The 25634-nt window shown below is 44.5% G+C and overlaps 2 protein-coding genes across 2 annotated transcripts; both read right to left on the bottom strand.

Annotated features, from left to right (window-relative positions):
• Window positions 1-1097: 1097 nt before the first annotated feature.
• BLOC1S2 (biogenesis of lysosomal organelles complex 1 subunit 2) lies at window positions 1098-4895 on the bottom strand. The gene is made up of 5 exons (XM_054163440.1): window positions 4782-4895; window positions 3794-3910; window positions 2865-2984; window positions 2289-2393; window positions 1098-1755 (listed from the first exon to the last, which is right to left on the bottom strand). Exons 1-5 carry the CDS (start codon window positions 4831-4833, stop codon window positions 1724-1726), a joined length of 426 nt encoding a protein of 141 aa, XP_054019415.1. The 5' UTR covers window positions 4834-4895; the 3' UTR covers window positions 1098-1723.
• A 741-nt stretch (window positions 4896-5636) lies between these two features.
• On the bottom strand, window positions 5637-22970 carry LOC104297699 (broad substrate specificity ATP-binding cassette transporter ABCG2-like). The gene is made up of 17 exons (XM_054163443.1): window positions 22784-22970; window positions 21936-22047; window positions 20229-20512; window positions 19607-19666; window positions 18205-18319; window positions 16648-16800; window positions 15746-15903; window positions 14518-14669; window positions 13675-13791; window positions 12578-12843; window positions 11968-12050; window positions 11505-11594; window positions 10058-10182; window positions 9540-9694; window positions 8243-8332; window positions 7254-7363; window positions 5637-6388 (listed from the first exon to the last, which is right to left on the bottom strand). The coding sequence occupies exons 2-17, from the start codon at window positions 21936-21938 to the stop codon at window positions 6241-6243; spliced, it is 2109 nt and encodes a 702-aa protein (XP_054019418.1). The 5' UTR covers window positions 21939-22047; window positions 22784-22970; the 3' UTR covers window positions 5637-6240.
• Window positions 22971-25634: the final 2664 nt, after the last annotated feature.

Raw genomic sequence — 25634 nt, forward strand, 5'->3', positions numbered from 1 at the left:
CACTGAGGTCAGGCTGACTGGTCTGTAGTTTCCGGGTTCCTCCATCCGTCCCTTCTTGTGGATGGGCACCACATTGGCCAGTTTCCAGTCATCTGGGACCTCTCCAGTGAGCCAGGACCGGAGGAAAATGATGGAGAGTGGCTTGGCCAGCTCATCTGCCAGCTCTCTTAGCACCCTAGGATGGATCCCATCAGGTCCCATGGTCTTGTGGGTGTCCAAGTGGCTCAGCAGGTCCCGAACTAATTCCTCATGGATTTCTGGGGCATTACACTGCTCCCCGACCCTATTACCCAGCTCAGGAGGCCACTCATCCTGGACTCCTACCTTGCTGTTAAACATCGAGGCAAAGAAGGCGTTCAGGACCTCAGCCTTTTCCTCATCTTCGGTCACCGTGTTCCCCTCCAGGTCCAGTAAGGAGTGGAGGTTCTTCTTGCCCTTCTTTTTAGCGTTGATATATTTGTAAAATTGCTTTCTATTGTCTTTCACAGAGGTGGCCAGTTTCAGTTCCAACTGGGCCTTTGCCTCTCTAATTTTATTCCTACATAATCTTAACCACTTCCTTGAACATACCTCGAGAAGCCTTCCCCTCCTTCTAAAAGTGATACAGCCTCTTTTTTCCCCTTAAATCCTCCAGGAGCTGCTTGCTCATCCAGGCCGGTCGCCTTCCCCGCCGGCTCATCTTTCGGCACATGGGGACCGCCAGTTCCTGTGCCTTCAAGAGCTCCTGTTTGAAGTAGGTCCAACCCTCCTGGACTCCTCAGTTCATGAGGGTTGGTACCCAGGGAACTTTACAAATAAGTTTCTTAAAGAGGCTGAAGTCTGCCCTCCAGAAGTCCAAGGTGAAGGTTCTGTTGGTGCAATCTGGAACACTGTTAATCTGTGTAGAAGCAGCTTTTTGTGCTGGGCGTGCCTCCTCAAAAACTACTAGGATCAAAATTCATTGGTAAAGTAGATGAAGGTTTTAACAAGTTAACTAAGCATGTGACAAAGCAAAACTTCTTGGAATTTCACCTGATGTCCAGGACAATCAAAGAATGTAATTGTAGGAATACTTGACACAATTTAAAGCATATTCTCTTCTGTGATCTCCAGTAGCTTGAAGGAGCTTGTCTTTGTTAACAGATCCTTACAAAAAGCAAGAAGGCAACTTACATAATCTTTCCAATGGGAATTTGAGATTCCAGAGAGACAGCTGCAGCAAGCTGTTTTATTGTAAATTTACAATAATTAGTCTCTCTTATTTCAAACAGATAAAAGTGGATACAAAACCAAGTTGTTTTAAATACCATGCTCATAACTGCAAAAGCCCGGGTATCTTCTCAACATCGAGCTCAGTTAAGGGAAAAAAAAAGAAGTTTAGGTCCTGCTAGTACTATGTGGAAATGTCCTTATAGGGTATGGAGGGCTCTTCCAGGATAGAGCACTTCATGTGGGACATAGGACTGACTAACACACAGCCAGCCAGTATCAACATACAGGTTATGTACAGGCTTCTACTTTTCACTGCAGAACAAGAGAGGCAGCAGAGCCTCTTGAGAAGGGGAAAATATTGTTCAGCCTTAAGTCTGAATACAGCCTAGTGTATTCAACAGATAGAAAAATGTACCAGTCTTGATGTTAGCTGTAACAAAATTCTTGTCAACATACAGAGTTGCTGTTGTGCAACTTAAACACTGAGATCAGTCTGACTCAGCCCAACTCCAACTTAAAGACTGTTGTGATTTCATCGTTTCTCCAGTTTTTTGTACTTGGCTTCTGCAAAAGGAAAAATAACAGTATTTTAGGACTGGATTGGGTAAAAGCTTTGAATTCTGTAAGCTACCATGTATCTTAAAATTCAAGTTCATTTACAGCATCACTCAGGGCAATCTTTTACTAAAGCATTTAGGCAAATATAATGGTACAATAAATTTTTTTAAGAACCAGGTGCTAAAGTCAGAGATCTAATATTAAAGGCAACAGGACTTGGGTGCCTGGTAGAACTTTACAAACCCCTCTACCTGAAGGATTAAACATCTGTCTTTAAAATCTGGGTCAGTCCATACTGTAAAAGAGAATACAAGCCTCAGCATAAGCTACAGCTCAATAATACCTGTACTAGACCACCTCCATATAACCTGTTAATCTTTTCCCAATGCTTAGCATTTCACATACAATGTTTGCTGCTCAGAAGCAGCACAGGCAACGCTGTAGCTCACACCTGTTAAGTAGAGGCATTTGCTTTGCCTTTAAATCCCCTTGCAATGCACTATGCTGCTAGGTAGTAGCAGTAAAGGCACAATAGTTACCCAGTTTTTTCGAATATGCATCCAATTTATAAGCTGCCTGCTCCAGAGCTGCAACCTGTTCCTCAATAAGGTTGATTTGTTCCAGATATGGCTGAAGAGCAGCATCTTAAAAAAGGAGAAAAATCCTGTCAGTTCTCAGTAATTCACTTCCAAGACACAGCTCACACTTGAAACACAAGAATTTCCCAATACATTCTTCAGACAGAACAATTTAGAAGCACCTTTATTCCCCTGTCCCAACAATCAAGTGGTGATACTGATAGACATGTTCCAGTAAAGTATGAAATGTGTAAGAGTACTAGCTAGACTCAGCACAAGTGCCAACACAATATGAATCAGAAGAAGTTTTATTTCCTATCAGATTTAAAAAAAAAGGTGAAACAGGACAAATTCAGATGTGTTTTCTTAATCCACATAGCCTATAGCTGTAAAGAAATATACAAGGCTAGCATTGTGCCTGTTTCAGTGAGTTTTCTTTCCTTCAGCACCTCTTGGAGCGTGACCTGACTCCTTGATGCTTTATTCCCCAAACAAATGTACCATTCATTATCCCTCTGCTTTATTTGGTTCACTTACATTTTTGATTTAAATCCTTCAGATTTCTACTGATGTTTATAGCAATATCTTTCATTTCTAGGTACTTCAAGCTAGTCAGCTTATTCATGTTTTCCAAGAGTTTGTAGTCTTCACTGGTGGCTTAAAAAGAACAGAATTTATCTTAATTAAGACAATGTGGTTTGAATTGGGTGCAGACTGTTCAAGAGGACAAGAGATTTTAAAGCAGATGGTAATACAGGTATTAGTAAAATGCTGTACAAAAAGAGAGATGGCATTCTGTGGATTGTAAAAATCAACTGGGCTGATGAATACTTATTCATTTACAATATTGATTTATTTTTTTAGAGACTGACTAAGCCCTCACATTTCTAGTCTTATTCCTTCAGTTAAGATCTTGTGTTTACAAAACTAACAGCATAAATCCAGACTGGTAGTCTGTAATATATACCCCTTGAGTCCATGTAAATCAGTAGTGCTGCAGAATCAAATCAGAGCCTATGGAATCCACTAACTTGTTGAGCAGTTCACTTTGCACAGCAGTTTATTCTCAAGCACAAATGTCTGAAACTATGTGTATGATCCTTGCTCTCACTCAGAAACAAAACAGCTGCACACTTGCAGTTATGCTTCTCTTCTAATTCTTCTTAACTCAAACTGCTTTTCTTTCTCCATGTACAAGCTTTCACAAGACTAAAAAGACTTCTTTGTTATGTTGCAGAGATCATGCTGAATTGTTCTGACAAATAGTTGTGACATTCTAGGACTTCATTAATATGACTAATCTCAGTGTTGTTAGTAGTATAGCAACATGCAAGACTTGAGCTGCCTCTCTTAAGAGGTATGCTTTAAACAGGTACAGTTTTGACAAAGTACACAACAGATTTCTTTAAAAGAAAATTAAAAGAAACAAAAAACTTACTTGCAGGTCAGTATTGCAAGTGCCTTACCTGTCAGTTCACCTGTTAAATATGTGGACATTTTGCTGAACATGTCCTTACAGAGTTCATTTATGTCTGCCTCTGGTGGCTCCTTAGCTTCCTCTGCTGTTTCAACAGCGGGATCCTCTAAACAGGGCACAGACATTACAGGATTAAGTAAAAGCAGGTACAGAAACACAGCGAAAAGATTAAATGATCCCACTTTTTTTTTTTTTCCTCCTTCTAATCGACTACACCTACTTTCCATATAGGCTTAGATTAAGGAGTAATAAACCTAGGCATTTTCCTTGAAGTAGCATCAAAATAATACTGCAGGCAGTACTTAAGGGACAGGCACCGGGGGTGACCGCACTTGCAAATACCAGCCCCTGCCTGTGCATAGATCACAGGAAAGGAATATGGGGAGAGCTTTTGAGGGCCTTTGGCCGCAACGCTACTGATGTTGATTTCTAGCCATTGATTCCGAAGAGAACAGAACAGATCCCTTATCCGTTTCACAGCCTACAACAGATTCCCACCTGTGGGAAGCAAGAACCACTTTTCTTTTCCAAACATATTTCTACCACAACCTGCCCTCATTCCGCTTTTCACAGAAGGAAGTTAGCGCCTCCTCGGCTACACATGTTGATCTTTCCTTTGTCGGCAGTTTTTGACGGCTTGAACAAAAAGGCTGCCCAGACGCCCGCGGCTCTGGCCGGCTAAAGCGGCTGCGCTGTGGGAGTGACAGGCACACGACAGGAGTAAACCCCAGGCGGGACGCAGTCACCGAGTCCAGGGGAGCAGCCGGCCGCCGACACAGGTGACCGCGGGTCTGCCCCGTACGCGGCCCCTACCCCACTGCCGAAGCCCTTCCACCGCGGGGCAGCTGCCGCCCCGGCGAAAGACTCTTCCTTGCACCTCGAGCAGGCCGCAGCCTGGCAGGACCCGGCCACTATCACGCGGCCAAGGGGCGAACATGGAGACGACCCCGACCCTGGCCCTAGCCCCGGCCTCTTACGTTTGGCGGGCTGCGCGCTGGCCTCAGGCAGCCCCTCCGCGGCGGTCGCCATGGCGACAGGCCCCCTCCCGGCGCAGTCGCTTCCGCCTTCGACCCAGCGCCAGGCCGAGGCCCCGCCCCTCCCCGCCGCGGCGCATGCGTCGCTGCCAGGGGGCGGGGCGGGTCCTGCGGGCCAGGCTGTGGCACTGGGCCCTGGGCAGGGAGGCTATCGCGGTGTCGATGCTAGTCTTCTCCCCGCTGGGTGACCGCAACAGATGCAGCTGCCGGCGCCTGATATTTCGCCCGGCGCGTCGATCTGGTGCCTGCACGCCCTCTCCCCGGCCGTATCGCGAAAGTTCTCTGTTATCGGGTACAGCAAGCGTCCGATGGGTGCCAGCTTCGTTTGCACGAAACAACCATTTATTACGAGAGCATCAGACACACATTCACTCTGCATGCTAGGTTCAAGGGCTTCTGCTAGCCTGGCCCTCACAAACTCTCTAGCCTTGTGTTTGAGGATGTTTTATTACTTTTTTTCCTTTAGCAGGTCCCCTTGCTTCTAAGGGTCTCAATGCAGCTTAAAATCAGCTCTCCTTTTGCTAATGCGGTGGGGAGGCAGCTGCTGCCATGCTACAGACCATCATGTGGTGACAAGTCGCTGTAGCTGCCTCGGCAGCATCTACACGGGTTTTTTTCAGTCTGTAGTGTTAATAGCACTATATAGAGATGGTGCAGCTGAGAATTAAGACGATAGAAAGACCTGCTCTTGCTAAGTTTGTAAGTTTTTATTAAAAATAAAAAATCCTCCCCTACTCTAATGCAGTAAATGTATTTTTTGCTGTTGGTAGATTGTGGGGATTTGTGTTTTGCTTTCTTTTTCAGTATAACAGCATATATTTATCAGTCTTCTTAGATGTCTTCCACCCCTGCTCTTCAGTTTCCAATCAGGCAAACATTGTTTCTGCTAGTAGTTTGCATTAAGAAGCCACCAGAAGTGTAACTGCTCTTGCTTGGCAAGGAGCACTCATTCCATGTAGTGACTTCAAACTCAAATGCATCTTCAACAGGCTAGGGCTGTCCCTGGCTCTCCTCAGACAGAAGAGGAACCAACAGCAGACAACATAGTAATGCATAAATACTATCATCATAATTGTGATGGAGAAGCTCACATGTTCAAAACCTCTTCCTTTGAGTATTTCCTGTGTAAGTTGGTCACAGAAGAATAGTACTTTACAATGTATAGTTTGAAATGTACTTAAGGAATTATGAGGATTATATTCTCTTACCAAAAAAAGATAATTAAAAAAAAATATCACTTAAGCAATGTACATTAATGCCTTTCTTCTTAAGCACTGAAATCAGACAATCACATGGAGACCATGCTCCAGAAACCAAGGGGACAGTGTTCCCATCTGAAGTTCAGTAAAGTCAGTTGAAGTCTTTTGGCTGCAAAAGCTGTAAAATAAGGCAACATAGGAGTCTATGTGAACTTTCTCATAAACCTGAGTTTTGTGTAGGCAATGATAAGGAAGATAACAGTCATGCAGAAGAGAGCCACTATGTTTTCCCACATTGCCCAGCTGGTAGGTACAATTCCTTGGCTGCACAGGTATGCTTCACCAGAACATCTGCAGAAAAGCACGGGACAGAAGTTGGTATTAGTATGTAGTGCAGGTCTTCAGACAGTTACTTTTATTCCTGTTCCACAAAGATTCCTCTACCTTCAACTCTGAACAGGTGACAGAAATAGAGTAAGTAACTTCATAACCTATCACTAGAAAAGGTGTAAGGGACAAATTTAGATTTCTGGTTCTCATAATTTTTCAGTAATATCCCAATTGTTGTTAATAGCTGTCAATTTACGAGTGAACCTCAGAATCAGATTAAATTGTGGGACATTAGTTTACACAGCAATCACTGGAGGTCCATAGCAGGGATTTGGGGTCCAAAAGCTGTGGAAACAGTGCTCTAGCACTGTTAACTGCAATAACCTCAGTCTGACAGTGCTCTTGCATGTACCATGAAATACTTATATTGCTACAATTTAAGGTATCAATAGTCAAAGACTATTTCAAATGGGGCAGTAGCACTAGGATATTAATAACTGGGCTCCTTTGCTGTATCTGCAGGGAGGTGAATATTTACAACAAGCTCTTGGGGGCAGGCATGTTTCTGATCACAGGTCTACTGCTTTCCAGCAACTTCATAGCTGTCCATACATGAATTTCTATTGCTAAATGACACCAGGTTTATCAAAACCAAAATTTAATTTAGCTCATCTGCCTGTTTTTAGGAGACAAGTTTCAACCCCGCTTCTGTCTTGGGTCATTAAGTTTTACTATATAAAGTTTCACTATATAATCCTAAAATACATTCTTTTGGGACATAACAATGTGGTTATTCTGTGAATAATAAAGAAATTTGAAACAGACAGACTTTTTAAGCAAGTCATCACAATTCAGGCCCAAGAACTAGCATGAGTTAAAGACTTACATTTCTCCTGAAATATTGGGAGGACAACTGCCTGCATCTTCCACAGACACTGTAACATTCGAATTCTCACCACAGAAGTAGAGATCTCTGAACTCATTCACTTGGAGAGCCTAGAGAAAGATGCAGACATCAGATTTTTACAGAAGTAGTGATCTGAGATGCTAAAATTGAGATGCTTCAAAGGATTATTAGAAGACATGTCACCATTCTTGGAACCATGTTTATGCTCCTTTTTATTTTGAAGCTCTTAATCACCATCTTTCTGAAGAACTGCTAGGAGTTCTACATGTAGAACAGTTTGGCGTCTGAGTCTTTGGCTTCAAAGTTATGTTTCGGTGATTCAGCCACAGGTTTCTGTCTCGCTAGTGATATTTGGATTTATCTACTGACCTGGAAAACCATGTGACTGCATGCAAATACCCCAACACCAGCACACTGAAGCAGATGGCACAGACAGCCAAGAGGGGAAGGGTTCCCCTGCACTGGCATCCTGGGCTAATTGCAATCTCAGGGGACACTTCCATGTTCAGCAACTCTGGTAAAATTTCTCAGTGATACTGAAACACACATCTGTGGTCTCACACATCTGTTCCTTTCCCCCAGTTATGCCTGGCCAGGATGAAGACAGGAGATGGAAGCAGCATTCCCTGGAGAGGCCACACAATATTTGATTTTATTTTAAATCAGAAGGATCAGCTGTTCATGCTAGGAATTAGTGCCTGACTGGACAGCTCACTCTGCTGTCATCCAAGTAGCACTTAATTTGTGGCACAAAGGATTTGTTCACTCTGAGACTTCCACCTCTCACACAGAGATTAACTTTTGCTTCCTTTTAGGGGTTGGCTGGTTTGTTGTTCTTTTACTATGTCTATGCAAGGAAAGAAACCAAATCTAACTTTTAAGAAAACTTCATATATACTCAAAACCCCTCCAGGAAGCAGCAGTGTGGCTGCACTGCTCACAGGAGACTTAGGCTACTTTCTACTCACAGTAAGGCCGTATCGGGGGATGCTTAAGTACTGGAGCCAGTTCAGCCAGCCCATTATAGAAGGGAGGTTTACCAAGAGGCCTGAAAAGATCTGAAATAAAACAGAAGAGACTGGTGAGTCACAAACTTGATTTACTGCAAACACCACCACTGCTACACAGATCGTGCAGCTGCCCAGCAGAGGTGCTCTGAGTGTACCTCTTACTGCTATTATACATGTGCTGACACATGAGGTTCAAACCTTGCAGCAGTCCCAGCCAGCTGCCTCAAGAGCACACTCTTAAGTTCTCCAGCTGTACACCTTGCAAAGAGGTCATTAAAGTTTTCTACAGCCACATATGAGCTAAGAAGCACATGTGCTGGAGGACTGTGTCCTATGGTAGCACTACCCAGAGGCTGAGTGGGAGATGAGGAAGTGGAGAAACAAGAAGGAAACCAGGGGGAGCCTTAAAAGTGGCACAAATACTTCAGCTTTCTCCTGTGACCTACATCTATCTGTGCTCTCTCCTGTCTTGAACAAGGTTCTCTCTTTTATTTCTTAGCATCACTGTACTTCATAGCTAAACATGATGCTTGCACAAGCCCTTGTGAGTTAACTCAATGCGTATCAGCTGCCCTTCACTGTGCATGCACACTTCTCACCCACAGTGAGCATTTGAAATGACACACTATCACTTAACTCATTGCAGAAGCAGGCTAAGTTGCAAATCAAAGAATAAGGGCTGTGCTGTGGGCTCAGAATTATCTAGGCAGACAGCTAGCAGGCATCCCCTGGCAGGAGGTACTGTTTATTCTAAGGTAACCTGACAGGCCTCACAGTCAGGAAGTTTCATCACTAACATTATTTCTTTGAAAAACAATTCACATCCCTCATAGATGAGTAGTCAAAATTTCTGTTTCTCTCACTTGCTCCCTTCCTTAGAAGTCCTTGAAGAAGAGTATTGAAGTAATTTGAACCCAAGGGCAATACTGAATTCAAATAAAACTAGGCTATGTTCCTGCTAACTCCACTGGGCAACCAAAAATAATGCAATAAAAATCAATCTAAAGTTTATTTCAAGCTTTTGTCCTTTAAAAAGATCTAGTTGATCTTGAATTTCTAGTACTGGAAATGCAAGATTATAAAAAAGTAAGCCTTTGACTATACTGACAATAAAAATCACAGGCATGGGCTACCAGGATAGTGGACTGTAGATTCCCAGCCTTTTTAAGGGTTGGCTTGACCCTGTCTTCTCAGCCTGTCTCAGCTGCGTCTTCACGTCCACCAAAGGAGCACACAGTCCCTTATATATACTTACAAGCATCAGAACAAAACAAATAGTGATGAGCAGATTTGCCACAGCCACCACATCCATCCCAGCACTGATAGCCAGAGACATGGCTGTGGCAGTGTAGGACACCAGTACAAGGCTCAGCATGAAGAAGAAGAACCGGCCTGCAACAGCTTGGTATCCTGTCAAAAAAAACAACCCAGGAACATAAGAGTCCAGTAAACAACCACATTACAAATCCCAGATAGGTACTCTTGGGCACATACAGGAGGAAAAGTAGGAAGAAAGACCAAGTTTGGAGCTGGCAGGAACAATGTATGCTCTGAAAGCCCAAAGAGCATTACTGAAAGGTGTGATCAAGCAGCTCCCTGTCACAGACCGCTGGTATCTCTGCCCCAGAATCCTCTGAAGTTATGATGCCAAGCACTTAAATCAGTTGAAGGTTCAGCTAGCTTCATGTTAATAGATATAGGAAATAAACTGAGTAAGTTAGAAATTGAATGTGTTGGAAGATGATGAGTTCAACAAAAGCATCAATTCTTTACCAATCATCCAGTAAGTGATGCATGAGAATATGATGGCTGGAGCAGTTCTCATGGGCAGCAGATCTCCTATCATCAAGGCCAGGAAGTAGGCAGACACACGGTAATATCCACTGGTGTACTGATGGCTGCGAGGACAGGAAGGAGGGGAGTTGTACAGGTTTAGAGGTTGTCTATGAAGCAGGCTCTGGTGTCTGGTTTACCCTGATAGGGTTTCTGTTCTCCCTACCACTTTATATGCAAATTGATTATTTTCTCTGTGCTCTCACTTCCTACTCTGTAAAGCAAGGGCTGATCTTCCTCACAGGCCCTGCAGTCATACAGAGAGCCCTCTGAGGAAAGTGAATGAAAGTTTTGTAGCTGCTAAGTAACATATTGGGAAAAAAGCTCCTAAATCTCTTTTCAAAGAGAACAATCCTTAATGTAAAAGCATGGAAAAGTATTAGACTGCTATTAACTGGAGAAATGCTTAATCCACAGCTAACTCACAGCTGCTTCCAGGGAAAAGGAATCACACACAACAATGGGAAAACACCTTTAAGACATCAACTCACCTCCAGTTCACAGGGCAATTAAATGTCATTATAATTGTTTTGTTGCTTAATGGAGTTCATGGAAAGATGCTTTAACTGGTAAGGTGCCAAAATCCCCATTAACACAGCTGGTAAGATAAACTGGTAACCAGGACAGACTGGCAAGTAATGTCAGTGTTGGGGAGATTCACTTCTGAGTAGCTGTTAGGAGCAAAATTAAGCTGCTCTGAGCAACCTGTGAGTGGACATGTGCATTTCAGTTACAAATGGCCAATTTCTTCTTTATTGTGTAGGACCTGTTTCTTGCTCTTTAATCTCATGAACTGAAGACTATTTCAAACTACATTTTGAACATATATGTGTGTATATATATATATTATATACAAACATTTACATACATATACACACATATTAATACATACTCATATACATAGAGAGAGAAAGAGAGATATGCTTGATTATGGAGCTCTTGTAAGCCAGCCAGCAACCCTCTTTATCTGAGCACCCCTTGTGAAGCTTTTCCAAGAAGTCTCCTTTCATCTTTGCAGCCTTACCACTTAAGAACCGTTGCAAGACAGTGTTTCAACCCTGTCAGCAAGGGGGCAGGCAGGGTTCACAGTCTGCAGGATTCACATGCAGACTTCAAAACCAACTCTTACCAGAAAATTGGTAGGTGAAGAACTTATCAATAAGATGTGACACAGCAAGCAAGTATAACCATTACATTTCTCCCCTCCTTCCCCCACCTCTTAGCATTTTAGCCCCCTCCTCTATAGACTGATTTAGCATTACTATAACAATCTGATGTTGCAAAGCAGCAATGAACTCTTTGGTGGAAATCACTTTGTTTAGCCAGTAAGATACTCCCCCTTGCCTCACTCCAGGGTATAAGACAGTCTAAGCACCTCACTACTTACACAAACAGTTTCTTGTCTCTGATGAACAGCTCAATTGCAGAGACACTGGCAAAACACTGGTTTGTGGTGACAAAAAACAAGGATCCAACCCTAGAAGGCAAAATGGAACAGTCAAAAAGCAAGTAAATAGCCAAGATGAACACTGGCAACCTCAGACATCATTGTGCCATCAAGTCAATGTTTTTTTGTCTATGTCAACAGAATATTTAATTGTGCTGCTATAGATGTTAGCTGTAAAACCAGGTTTATTCCTTTTACCTTTCCTTTCATATCTCTTTTATGCATACATGCAAGCCCAACAGAACTGCAGTCCCTTGAGGGCCTCTAGCAATGCAGTGCATTGAGACTTGGACCACAAAGAATGGTTAGGTTCACAAGTCAATTCTAAGTTGATTCTTCTCTGTAACTGAAACCTGTTTGCTACAGAAAGAAAAATGAGCAAAGCTGTGGCTTTCCAACTTACCGATTTTGAATGCCACTTCGATCCAATTTTACACCAAAAAAGATAACACCGACAACCAAGGCTAGAATTATGGTCACTGCAATCTAGAAATGGGAAGAAGAAAGGGAAGAGGGAGCTCTTCAGGTAAGAGAAAAAACTTATCAAGATTCACAGCTGCCCCAAACTTTGCTGTTGTGAGTCAATCTATACACATACAATGAAAAGCCTTATGGCAATTTTTCTGAATTTATCCTCTTCACTTCTGTCCTTCTTCTGATCTTCTTTGGCTGGGAAATGTTAGTAGAAGCACAGTCAAAGAATAACCCAGCTTAAAATTTCAAGTGAGATGCAAAATTAATGTCACCCTAGAAGCTCCCCATGCAAGCTAGAGCATGGAGCATGCCCCCCCCACTAGTCTTCAACACCACAGCCCTTGTGCTAAACTAAAATGGAAATTTTTTTAGTGTCTTTTTCAAAGGCAACAGTGGTAGCTGGACATTTCCCTCCACTTAAGTGGCAGTGGCACAAGACTCTCCTACCAAAAAAAGAGATACAAAAGTCTTTCATCCAAACTGCAGGTTGCTGGGCAGAGAGCAGAAGGTGTCTGAAAACTTTAGAAATTGTTACCTACTTGTGCAACTGAAGCCTGCGGGTTCCTGATGAGGTTCTTCAGGGAACGCTTGGACACCCAGTACAGCTGAGTGATGAATCCATTTGCATAGGTAATCTCATGTCCCTGCTTGGATACTGCCTGCTTCCTTCCCTGTCCAAGCTCCACTTTTCCCAGTGCTTCCTTTGTGCTCTGATAAAGGCTGGAGTTGAGATATTTCTGGTGCAGCACATCTACCACACTGCTGTCCATGTTATCATCTGCCACTCCATTTTCACTGCTTGGCTCTAAAGGAGAAAGACAAGACATGATTCCCAATGAACTCTACCTTCAGACATGGCCCATCAATGTGCTCAGCCACTTTGGAGGCTTAATGAAAAAAACAAACCAACAGGAATGCCCATTCAAACCTTATCTCCTGTATTTAAAAGACTAGCTAAAGTAAGAGGGTTACCCTACCCGTTTCTTTGTCACACATTCTTAGAACGAAACACCAGAAAAACTTTTGTTTCACTGAATTTTGGGGAAATTCATGTTTGCTGATCCATTTCCCCATCCCTGAAAAGAATCATTATGAAAACTGTTCCCTTCAGTCATGGATATGCTACAGTATCCCCCGACAAATATTGCTTAACATTTTACTCACTATATTGTTAGAGTTCATTCTCTACTCTAGTTCCAGTCTTTCTCACTGTCCTGTAAATCCACCACCTCTTAAGCCCATCTTCCCTGTCTTCTCTGCAGCAGCCTCTTAAGTGACTGAAAGCTCATCTCCAGTCAGCCTTCTCTTGAGACTAAGCAATTCTAGTTTTTCAGTCCTTTCCACAGAGGTTTAGTAAATTGATATTTATCACTGCTCTCCTATATTGCTGAAGGAAGAAAAAAAAATCCACTTTAAAAGAACGTTCTGAACTCTTGAAAGAAGCCCAAAGCAAAGTACATATATGTTAGTCTGGGGGGAAAAAAAAAGAGAAAGAAAAAAAGAAAGAGAGAATAAAGGAAAAAAAAAAAAGAGAGAGAAAAAGAGGGAGAGAGAGAAGTGCCCTTAGTCTGGAGGAAATCCAGAGAATAAAATCCCCAAGGAACCAGCCAACAGTTGATTCCTCCATCAGAATTACCTTTTCCTGTGTCTGCAGGTCTATGATCTCTCTTGCTTGCTGCCACAGCAGTTGAATCACCATTTATGATATCAAGGAAGAAGTCAGCTGGATTGTTGAAGGGTTCACATTCATATCCTTAAAATAAAACCAAAAAACAAGTCCTAAACCAGCTATGGGACAAGGAGGGGAAAAAACAAACAAGAAAAAAAACCAGTAAGGATGCTTATTCCTTAGCAATAAGGAATCCCCACAGTGGGATGCTAAAAGGAGTAGAAGTACTGATACAGGTTAAAGCCTCTCCCTTAAAGCCTGAAACCAAATGTGTCCATGGCTGCATGTAGATCAGACTAGAAAAAATCACTCCACGTTCTCTGTCCATCATAGTCATAAACCCTCACCCTGTTTACTCGGAGAGGGGCCAGCCACCCAACAGTGCAATTAAGATTAAAGTACACCATGATTTTGTTCTCTCGGTTGCTGACCTGCATTAAGACTTGAGCAGATTCTTGGATCAGACCCTGTAGATTGCTGCCAATCTGCAGGCTGTGGTTCAAAACCCATTATGTCTGCCACCTAGGCCTGGTAGAAATACAAGTATCATCTTGTCTGTTGTACATCATGCTTTTAAAAGTCCAGGTGACTCTGGGCTTTTGTCCCGATGCAAGGTGACACAGAGCCAGGAGAGAGCCGTGCTCTGTGGTATGCGAAAAATTTCTTTTCTGTGATTTTTTTTCCCTGTTCTCACCTAGCACTGTTCAGCCTGTTTGTGTACAGCCTCTGGTATCCTAATGACAACAGGACTGCTATCCACAGATTAAACTCATTAGCCAGTTGGCTTTGGTCTTGGCACGGAAGGCTTACCAATAGAACTGAAATACTCCAGGGCTTGCTTTGCAGGACCATGGTACAGCACCTTTCCCAAAGCTAGTAACGTCAGACTGTCAAACAGCTTGAATATGGAGTAGCGGGGCTGATGGATGGAAAATATAATGGTTCGCCCTCTTCTTGAGAGCCTGGAATAGAAACAAAACATTTGCAAATACACCACGCTTTGGATACTACTGGGTTTTTTTTGGCTTGGGTTATCCTGACCTTTCAGAAATGCAAAGAAGGTGAAACACTTTACAGCTCCTGAGGGTCTCAACTCTGAAAAGCTGTAGTTCTCCCTTCTCTGTCTCTGTGTCAGATGCTGCCTGCATAACCCTCAAGACAGGACCCATCATTACAAGAGATTGTCACTGCAAGCCTGAGTAGACAAAGGATGATGTTGTCTGTAGCAAGTAAAGGTTGAGGTCAGAGCTGTGTATAAGCCCTCTTTATGTTTCCTATACCAGGTTTCAACTTAACTAACTGGAATGGTCCTACTGCACTCCATGGCAGTACCAGGCATTACAGAGCAGGCTGTGGAAGACTGACCAGCTAGAATTTCTCTTAGCTTTTCTGGTAAGAGCAGCTTCTGCTAAATTTCCTCTAGAAGTTGAAACTAGTGCTTTAGTACTCCTGCCCAACACATATTCTTGCAAAGACCTCTACCCATAAACAGCAGACCAAAATGTGCTCCCCAGGCAAACCCAGAGCATACACTGTGAACCCAGGAGGACAGTTAGGAACTCATTAAATAAGCCTTGCTGGTCATCTTTGTACCACAAGACAGCTCATCTCCAAAACACAGGGCAAATCTGCAGGTGAAGTCTGATCTGAGTTGAAGGCTGTTGCCAGAGTAGAGGCAGAGATTTTGTAACTGACCCAGCTGCACGGCCAAAAAATGATGATTACAAGGCCTGACCTCCCAATCAACTCCTCTCTGCAGCAAGGGAAACTGTCCAGGCTGTATGTGCTTTTGGGCTCCAATCCAATGCTTGCTGTGGAAAGATTCCCATAAACTTCAAAAGGCTTTGGACAAGACTCAAATAAATAATTTACTACCACTTCTGATTCTATTTGTCTTTTTTTGGTTGGTTGTTTCGGTGGTTTGGGTGGTTTTTTTTGGAAAAGTGCAGGGAAGCTACTCAGCCATAACAGCATTCCTTTTTGTGACTGATGAAACGACAAAGAAATTGCTGCAGAGCCCTGAAGAAACAACTCTTACTTCTTCAAGAGGAAGAGGACTGCATTGGCTGTGCTGGCATCAAGGCCAGTGGTTGGCTCATCCAGAAAAAGGACTGGTGGCTCTGTGATGAGCTCCATCCCAATGTTGGTTCTCTTCCGTTCTCCTCCAGACACTCCCCGGATCAATTCAGTTCCTACCTACAAGCAGAAGAAATCGGGTATTTGCCACAAGAATTAGTCAGTGCATCCTCTGGAGTTCAGGTCTCCATACCTAGCAGCCCTTTTCATTTTCAGAGTCCCATTAGAGAACTCTAGGGCCAGCGGCAGATGACAGGTCTTACTCAGTGTGAGCAGTAAGCAGAGCCTGATTTTCAAAGGCACCAGGCACCTTATGACTTCAGAGAACAAGGATGACACTGACAAGGAAGAGCCAGAATAACCACAGCAGTCAGAGATGGCATTGGTATTCAGGGATGCCTTTTGTTGGCAGTTTGCCTGCTGTTCAAATAAGAGTGGAGTAAATAAAAGTAAAGCAAGAGTAAAAATGCTGCTGGGAGGAACAAGCTTTGCACAGAACTTCTCCATCACAGCCCAGCTCTCTATCCCTCACAGCTTTCAACACTGTAAAAACAATTGCCCTGTCTTGTCCCACAAAGCCAGGAAGTGACTGAGCAGCTTTCCAAGGTACAATGACTAGGTGACCTCTTCTCCTCTGAATTTATACAACATATTGGACACGGTCCAAAGTCATCCTCTTTTACCAAATATACATACCTCTTCCCAAGTTACCTCCTGAGCTGGAGACTGATTTCTTGTGTGCAGCATCATTTAGACAGGTTTCTGCTTAGCTTAGTGTAGCTGCACTACATATGCAATACTGCCCAGAGTCATGTAGTTTCCAGAGGTAGTATGATATCTGAGAAAGGTTTTCTCTCTACTCACCTTAGCATCAGCCACTTTGCTTAATCCCAGCTCACTGATTATCTGGGTGACTCGCTCTTCCTTCTCTTTAACACTGATGGAGCTGGGGAGTCGCAGGGCAGCAGAGAAGTGCAGATTCTCCCTCACTGTCATTGTACCCATGACAACATCATCCTGAAAGCAGTACAGACAGACAGTTGGAAAGCCTCCGTTTTGAAGGCACAGCCCCTAAGCTGCAGGGCAGTGGATCATGCCTGCTTTGGGACTCCATCCAAATCAGATGCAGTTGATCAGCAGCATAAAGGGTGTGCCAGCCAGCCAGCCATATTTGGCACTGGAGTTAACAGAGGACAACTGAATGAGCAGCTGTGCTAGAAGTTTGTGATAAATCACTCAGTGTGTCATGCTATGATAAACTGGCTTTAATGCCAAAGCTGGTTTAGGAATTTCTCACTATCACTTCCCTTCCAACACACTCTCAGCCTCTTAACCCAGGCCTCCCATTTCCTATCTTCACATCCAATACAACTGTCAGGTCACCACACTGGAAACTAAACTGTGAATTTAAGCTACTTGAATGGTACCAAACAAACTGGGGCATGTCACCCTCATTTGCAAGGTGTTAGTCCAAGGGCATGCCTATATGTTCTTCTGTATAAAACTGACACCGTAAGTGTGTATTTATGTATTTAGTGTTGTTTGTAGTCCATTGGCCATCTTTACTGATCCAGAGAGTACTGCACAAGGGTGGGGAGGGAGACCATTTAATGTCTCACCTAGTTGCTTATCATTTTAAGGTTAAGTTTGGTTGCTTTTGACATTTGAGAGCCACTTCCAAAAAACCTTATGGCCACTCATGAATCACTGATGATCTGGGCATCTTTGACCCACAGGATCAAGACTTGGCATCAGTCTCATCACATACATCCTTCCAGAGCCCTTCTAAGCGGACAGCTTTCAGAAAAGCTGCCTTTTTCACATCTGCCTGCAGTGAGAAGGCAAGAAGCCTGGATAGTTTCCAGATTTGGCTGCTCATGTGGCTGCCAAGAATCCCCTTCTCCTCAGCTTCCCTAGGGCTTTGAGGGCCTATTATTGGTCCAGGCCTCCACCCACTTCCACAGATTCAGCCAGCTTTTCCTGTCTCTGAGTGGAATGAAGCTCTGTCTCAGCCAGCCAGAATCAGAGGAAGAACAGCAGGGATCTATTTACTTCCTTGAATTATTGTCTAATAGCTTGAAGGTACTTCTGCCAGATAGTACTGCTTCTGTGTTGTACAACAAGAGACTTTGGATGTTGTGGGGTGTTTTTCCTCACTTTTTTTTTTTTTTGTAAACCCTTGCTAGTACTTCAGGGCAGAGCAACTCCAGTGGTTTGGGCATCCATGTGGCTTTGGGAAGACAAACATTTCCATGTTTCACTTGAAGTTAATAGCTTGATCCTCTTGTCTTCCATATGCCAGAAAAATACTACATACTGTAACATCTGCTATCAAATTAGACTGAAAAGTACCTAACCTAGAAGTTAATGCAGTCTTTCTTTCCAAGAACTCTTAAGTCTCCACTGAAGACAGTTACTCACCTGCACAACGTATCCTGAGATGCATTTGAAATTTGGAGGTTGTGGGATGCCATCTATAAGCACTTCTCCAGACAGGCCTGCTGGGTCCTTTCTGGCAGCCAGCACATCTAGGAGACTTCAGAAAAACACTAGGCATTAGGTTTTGACCCAGCAGCTGCTTTTACCTTTGACTGGTTAAGTACCAACAGTCAGGACTACTGTTACAACTGGCTCACAGCATGGTGTAAACCAAGGGGCACAGAAAGGAGTTTTCTTTATCCTGGGGGCTTTAGCTCTTTGTACAAAAAACCTGGTGTAAATTAGGGTTTTCCAGCACAAGGTGTACCACAGCGATATGGCAGCATACAAACCCTCACATTTCACAGCAGCCAACCTCCTACTGACAAATTCAGTCTCCATATTAACAGCTAACCTCAAATGACAGAGACAAAAGCACCCTGCCAAGCAGCTGCACTCTGCAGCCAAGGGAGCACAAAACTGACTACTTTGATCTCAAGGAAATTAATCAAAATGGGTATAAACAAGACTAGAGTGAAGATTAATTCTAGAAAGTTATTTTGTTTTAACACTGGATTTTCCTTATTGCCAATGCAGAGACCAGCCTGTCTGCTAGCTAAGTAAACACCACCCTGATGAAGTGCTGTTCTTGAAAACATCCTGATTAGCCATCAGTTTCCTTAGACAGGAAGATCATGGGCCACCACAAAGACAAACGTGTGAATCCTGACCATATCTGCCAGTCTCTCACATTCCTGAGGCCAGAGAGAGGCAAACAGTTCTCTTCTCTCCTGTATAACCATGCTAAAACAGTATCAACATTGTCTGGAGATAATTTACATGGGATTTCTCAGTGCTTTCATCCAAAGAACCCAAGCACATGTGCACCTCTCCCCACTAGGTCACTAGGCCACAGCCAAGTTAGGGCAAGGATCTGGAGCATCCTACAGTCTGACATAATACCACATTTTTGTCACTTGCCAGAGAGGAATTCGGCCTAACATCTTCAGGGGAGTCTTGCTGCAGTGCCTTCACAGGGGATTACATCTCTCCTGCCCCAAGGAAGCTTGCACCCCCCACCCCATTACAGGTTTAGGACAGAGCATACACTTGAGCACCAGTCACCTCAGTGCAGTCTGGCATCTTAACTCAGGCCACCACCAAAGTTGACTGCAGTAATACAGATGACCAATTGGAGCAGATGGGGGGGGTCTGACACTGCTGCAGGGGAAGAACTCCAGCAACGCTGACAGAGGGACACGAGGTCAAACTGCATCACCAGATTTCTCATGGACATGCAAAGGTCTGTGCCTGCAGATCCCTCACATCTTCCCCAACCACCAAAACCTCAAATCCTCTTTGAACAGTTGCTTGTGTATTTGAAAATGCAGAAGAAAGTACTCACGAAGATTTACCGCTCCCTGTTGGCCCCAGGATAGCATTCAAGCCTGGCTTCATAATGCCACTGGAAGAAGGAAAAAGTTATTTCCAAATGGAAAACAGTTCACATGCAGCTCATAATAGAGGTAAGGTGTGAACAAAATGCTGTTGAAAGGAAAACTTAAGAGACTATTAAAAACTTTCTCCTTAATTCTGAAATCAACAAGGATTTTTCCTTTCTTGTCCCAGACCCCCAGTCAGAACAGAACCAGAGCTGGACATAAAAAGCAACTACAAAAGACAGAAATTAAGTGCCTTTCCTGCTGAGCTGGGTCTTGAAGAGAACAACTGCTTTCTGCTGCTTACTTCCTCTGACTGCAGCCTGAACCACAGTTAAGGAAACCCTAGGATCATTCACCCAAGTTTAGTCCTAATTTGCTCAGATCAGTAACTGAAACTGCTCCAGCTATATCCCAGCTATTTTGCCTAAAAGCAAATTAGAATGTGCTTACATGAAGTATAGACTGGCAGAAGGATGGTCATTTCATGACCAGCACAGCTGGATCTGGAAGGTGACACTGAGGTCACTGATTCACAGCAGCAGGTTAATTCCTACCCTCCTGTATTTTATTTAATCAAGAACTTACTAAACATTATGAAGGATCTTCTTTTCCACAGTCTTCCGTTTACATAGGAATCCACTGGACTGCTTAATGGAGTACTGGATGTTATGGAAACTCACAACAGAGCCCCGAGGGGATCGGAGTGACTCCTGTGTGGGAAGAGAACGTTGGAAATTGCCCGCTCCCTCTTCTTCTCCAACAGCAATAATGCTGTGATCAGATGTGTCTGCCATCATGTCCTTGTTACACAAGTCAAGCTCCACTGCTTGGAGTTTTTTGAGGTCACTGTCATTTTGAGCAGTTCCCATCTGTTGAGACAAAGAATACAAAAACATACTGAGGAGGAGACACGCAAGCAAAGATTTCCTCAGAAGGTGTCTTGGAAAAGCAAGTTCACACAGGCCATACGAATCCTTACACATGCCAAGTTTCCAAAAGGATGGACATCCGCACTGGAAGACAGCCAGTGGTTCCCAAAGGCATGGGAACCCATAGATTTAGAACAATACACAAAGCCTTCAAAAATGAGACTTCACTCTTGAAGTGATGCTAGCTCAAAGACCATCTAATGAGGTAAAACCCAAGACCATCTGTGATGTTCACCATCTTGCTCAATAGGGTGAGGACTACAAATGCAAGCTGCTATCACTTAAGCTAAGGAGACTCAAGCTCTTCTGCTTCAAGGTGTAACATCCTTAGCACCCCTCCCACCCCCACAAAGCTAGCAGAAAAGAAAATATCTACTAGTGAATCTGTATTAAGAACCACAGGAAGAAAAAGGGTTGAGCTTATTAAAATGAAGGCCACCTTGTTTGCTGGCACAGGTTTGCTCCAGAGATACCCATGTGATTAAAATAAAAATTACACACGTAGCTTATCGTGTTTCAGTCACTTGAGTATCAAGATACCTCACAACTAGAAATAGGAAGATAAAATTGGATTTGTCTGCAGGCACCTTTTACCATGAAGAACAGTAGGAGTTCACCCTCTCCCAAAGAGGAATTTAGGACATGCCACAGTACGGAAAAACATGCTGGTACAGTCAGAAAAATTAAATATTGCATCTATTCGTAATCACAAAGTTATAAAGCATTCTGGTTCAAGCAGACAAGCTGCCTCTGTGGCTCAGGATGGGAGCACCTGAAAGAGAGGACGTGAACAGCAAAGGGAAGCAACTCTTCTCCCTGTCCACACATCAGAGCCTATGTGGTAATAAATACATAAGTATGGATATAACGATTAATATTGATTCAGTCACCCACAGCAGCAGAGCTCTTTTGTCAAGCGGCTGCTTCCCTTTCTGTTTAGAGACCGAGTTTGGACTCCTTCAGTCATTGAAAAAAGGAGTTTAAAGTTCTGCAGCCTGTGCAAGGCCTGGGCATAACTTGTACATTGACTTACAGCCATGTACCTTCACAGACATAAACCTTCCTATCCACTATCCAAAGAACTACAGCAAGGACGAGAGGAATTGCTACATGCCACTTCCAGAAACTGAACATAACATGTTAGACTAACACAAGCTGGTCTAATCATTTACTTCCCTTTTAACTGCTGGCATTACAGTGTTTGTTGGAAAGGTAAAAATTTACCATGAACTTATGGAAAGCCAAGGCAGTTACATGGATAACTACAAGGGTAGGGAGACAGAAGTGTCCACAAAGATAGGCAATGCTGGTTACTTAAGTTTTGTGGAAGGTAGATGTATGCCACCAATCACCCTTTTCCCACCATTTGCACTTCTCTTCTCTCCGAGGACTGAGAGGGTGATAACCAGCAGGACCAGCTGCTGAAATAGTGACTTCCCAGAGAAAGAGATGGCCATCCTTTCAAGAACCTGGAACTAGAAGAATCAGATTTGAAGAAATAGGAATTGTCCTTTCTTCTCTGCCTCCTCTTATCATTTTTGAGCTTAAGAAGTTGCAACAGGTTTTTTCCTATATAAGAAAAATAAAAGTGGTGGGGAGAAGGAAGTGTTACTTGGCTTAAACGTATCATGAATTCTTAAGGCTCATCATCCCTGGGAAAGCCTTGCTTATAGGAAGCAAGAAAGGATATGCTGGTTACATCAGCAAGAGAGGGCTTATATGATTGAAAGGTTGCACAACAGACCAGAGAGGGGAAAAAAAAAAAGTCAGGATGACAGTGACACCAGGGGCAAAGACCTGGTTAGACTTTTGAACATTCGAGTGTCTTGGACACCTCACATCAATTCTGGATAGGTCCTATGGTTTATTTGAACATAAACCCTTTTTATGACTGACTAGCACTGGAAAAGTAAACCACCGCCGCGGGTATGCGCGGCTGTGGCAGAAAGATGGAAAAAGGTTAGCACAGACTACAGATGCTGCTACAGTAGCAGCAGCACCCCTTCACAAGCAGTACCACTCCAACGTCCCTCCATGGCTTCGCGGGCCAGGTCCGGTGCGCTACTAAACCTCAGTCACGAACCGAGCTGGCTGCCCACGCTCCGCTTTCCTCCCCAAGCCCCCTCCCACCAGCGGGGCAGGGGCGCTTCCCCCCGGAGGGCCCCGCCGCACCGTACCCCGCCCCAGGCGCGGCCCGCCCTGCGCCGTTACCTCCCGGCTGTATCAGCGTTCGGAGCGGCGGCGGCGAGGCTCTGTAGCGAGGATGCTGCCTTAGCGGCGTTTTATAACCGGGTTCGGGCGACAGGTTACATAAAGCGGCGGCAGGGAGTTCCCGGCGTGTCACGCAACCCCCGCCGGCACATGGGGGAAAGCAGCGGCGGTTTGTATGAAGTCCCGCTCCACCCGGCAGCACGGCCCGGCCCCCGGCTGCGCCACTCCCAGGGTAGTGCCACTGCCGCCGAGACTGGACGCCCCCGGCAGTGTGGGCCACGCTGGTGAAGGCAGTGCACGGGCCAGCGCTGCTGGGCCTGGCCTGACGGCGTGGCAGAGCCCCCCGATTGTGGGATGGCGAGGGCTGCCCTGCGCCGTTACCCCGCCCTCCTGGGGCGGGGAGAGGAGAAGGGGGGAGAGCAGAGTAGTTCAATGCAAACCACGGGAGGGGCGAAGGGGCTTCCCACACGAGGTGGCCCGTCAATTGCCTGCGGCCCCTGCACGTCCCTTGGTACAGAAACATTCTGGGGGGCGTGGGGAGAGAGCATCCCGATCTCTCTCCCCTCTCCCGCTTTCTGGAAACGTCATGACGTCCCGAGCACCGTCCCAGTCCTTCTGGGTCCTCTGGGGCCAGAGGCGGTCCCGGGAGCACCTCCAAGGGTGGCACTATTACAGTGCTCTCACACCTCCCGGGGGCAGTGTGCTCCTCGGGTGCACCCCCGCTGCGCCCGTGCGGGTCGCGGCAGTCGGCTGGGGTTCCCCATGTTCCATCCGGTTGCCCCTTTACTGCCATGTGCTCCCAGCTAGGAGAACGTGTGAAAGCGGCGAAATCGGATTTCCTTTGGTTTGTTGACCTCCTGCTCCCAAGCACTATTGTCTTTACAAATAATCTCGCTCTCCCCAGACTCTTGGTGTTGTGAATGCAGGAAAAGCCTGCCTTACAGCTTATAAATATGGTTTATATCAGACCTGTCAAGCCACCTTATTAACTGCCTCTGGTTCAGCTGCCCTCTGCACTTCTGTACAGCATTGCATTTGGTCCAACACAGCTCTTGCTAAATCAATGTAAGGTTCAACTAAGCCAAAGCACACTTCTAGCTACCCAACTGACACCAATAATAAAAACTCCAAAGGTTCACCTTTCCCCTTTCTGACACCTGCATCTCTCCAGGCATGTTGGTGTACTTCATGCTGTTGATGCACTGTGCATGAGAGAGCTGACAGGAGTCTGGAGCAGGTGAGCTTATGGAGATATTGAAATAACCTTAGAGATCTGTCAGGAGAGCAAAATTTGCCATAAGTACACTCAGGAATCAAACCTAATGAATAAGAATGCTACATCTTCAGTCACCGTATGGGTCAGACTCAAACATGTTTCATTTGTGATATAACTTCCTCTTTTGAGGAAAATCTGCCTACATTGAAGACTTTTGCCCTAGTGTTTCACCAAGCACTCACTTCTCTGTTTCCAGGCATATTTTGACCCTAAATACTCACTACCCCTTAATGTGCTGCAGTGACAATTCTCTCATCATGTGCCTAGAACATCAAGAAAAGCAACTTGTGTGTTTGGGAGCAGAGGTGAGCAATTTTTGAGTCATGAACTTGCTACTCCACATAGCACCTGCACAGTGGTGCAAAAGAACAACTCACTGGAAGTGTACAATTAAAAGTTTGGGTTACTCTTCACAGTTTCAGTTGCTTAGCTGTTCCTCAGATAGAAATAATGGAATAATGGATCCCTTCATCCTGGTAATTTCTGGAAACAACACTTTTCTTCTTACACTTGATGGAATGGAAAATCCACTTTTCTGCCCCTGTGTTAAAGCACATCCCGATGGGGGTGTGGGGGGGAGAGAGACAGACCTGAAATATGGGGAGGAGCCAAATCTGCCAACTACAGCATGTGGCTGGAGGCTTTGTCTTTCCTCTAGCCCATTCTTCAAGCAACAGCCTTCTGAACTTCTTCAAAAGCCTTCTGATCCTCAGGCTGTTTCATCTTCCACCTCATTTGGGAGTAGTTTTCAACTGTATCATTTTACTACCTGGTTGGTCTAGCTCATACTGTTGCTCCTACTGTTGCTGATGAAGATTTCTGAAAATCTGGGGGCAGAAACAGCAGCCAGGAGTGTGGGATTTTTAAGACAAATACTCATAACAAGCCTGAGGAGAGCCAGACGTTATCCACTGTGCTTTTCTCTCACTGCACCGCTCTGTAGGCTTGCGGTTGCAAGTACTGCTTTCTGCCGCTCATCCACAGGGAGGCGTGTGCCTTGTAAACGGTCAGCCTTCTGATTACAGGATGTGGTCTTTACAGAAGACAACAAAGGCTCCGTGTAAAGCTCTAGTAAGCACCAAGCACCCTGTTGCATCTCTTGAGTGATGTTAAACAAATAATGCTACAGGCCATGCATTGACTCACTGTGAGAGCAAGGCAAGAGCAGCCTGGGTCATGTTTCAGATCTCTTGCACATTTTTGCACAGGGTTTGAGTCTTTGCTCTTTCTCCTTTAGCCTCTGCTGCCTTTAGATTGTCATCTATCTGCCACTACAGGATTGCAGAGCAGGAGAGATGATGATGCTGTCCTGGGTGTGGGGGAAGTGACTTAGCAGAAAATCAGGCTTTGAGATGTTCTCCTGAAAAAGCATCATTCTCATTTGCACATTGCTCCTTTCCTACATGTCTAGTCACACTAGACACATCCTGCCACATGCCTATCCACACAGAGCAGGTAAGGAGTTACTGTCTCTGATGAAGATGCTGGTCTCTTCTTCCCATCTTCCTGCAGCCAGAGCCACAGCATCACAAAAAAGCATCTCTTTGAAGGGGGTGGCTGAGGGTTCCTTCTGGT

Source organism: Dryobates pubescens, chromosome 8 (genome assembly GCF_014839835.1).
Source record: "Dryobates pubescens isolate bDryPub1 chromosome 8, bDryPub1.pri, whole genome shotgun sequence".
NCBI lineage: Eukaryota > Metazoa > Chordata > Aves > Piciformes > Picidae > Dryobates > Dryobates pubescens.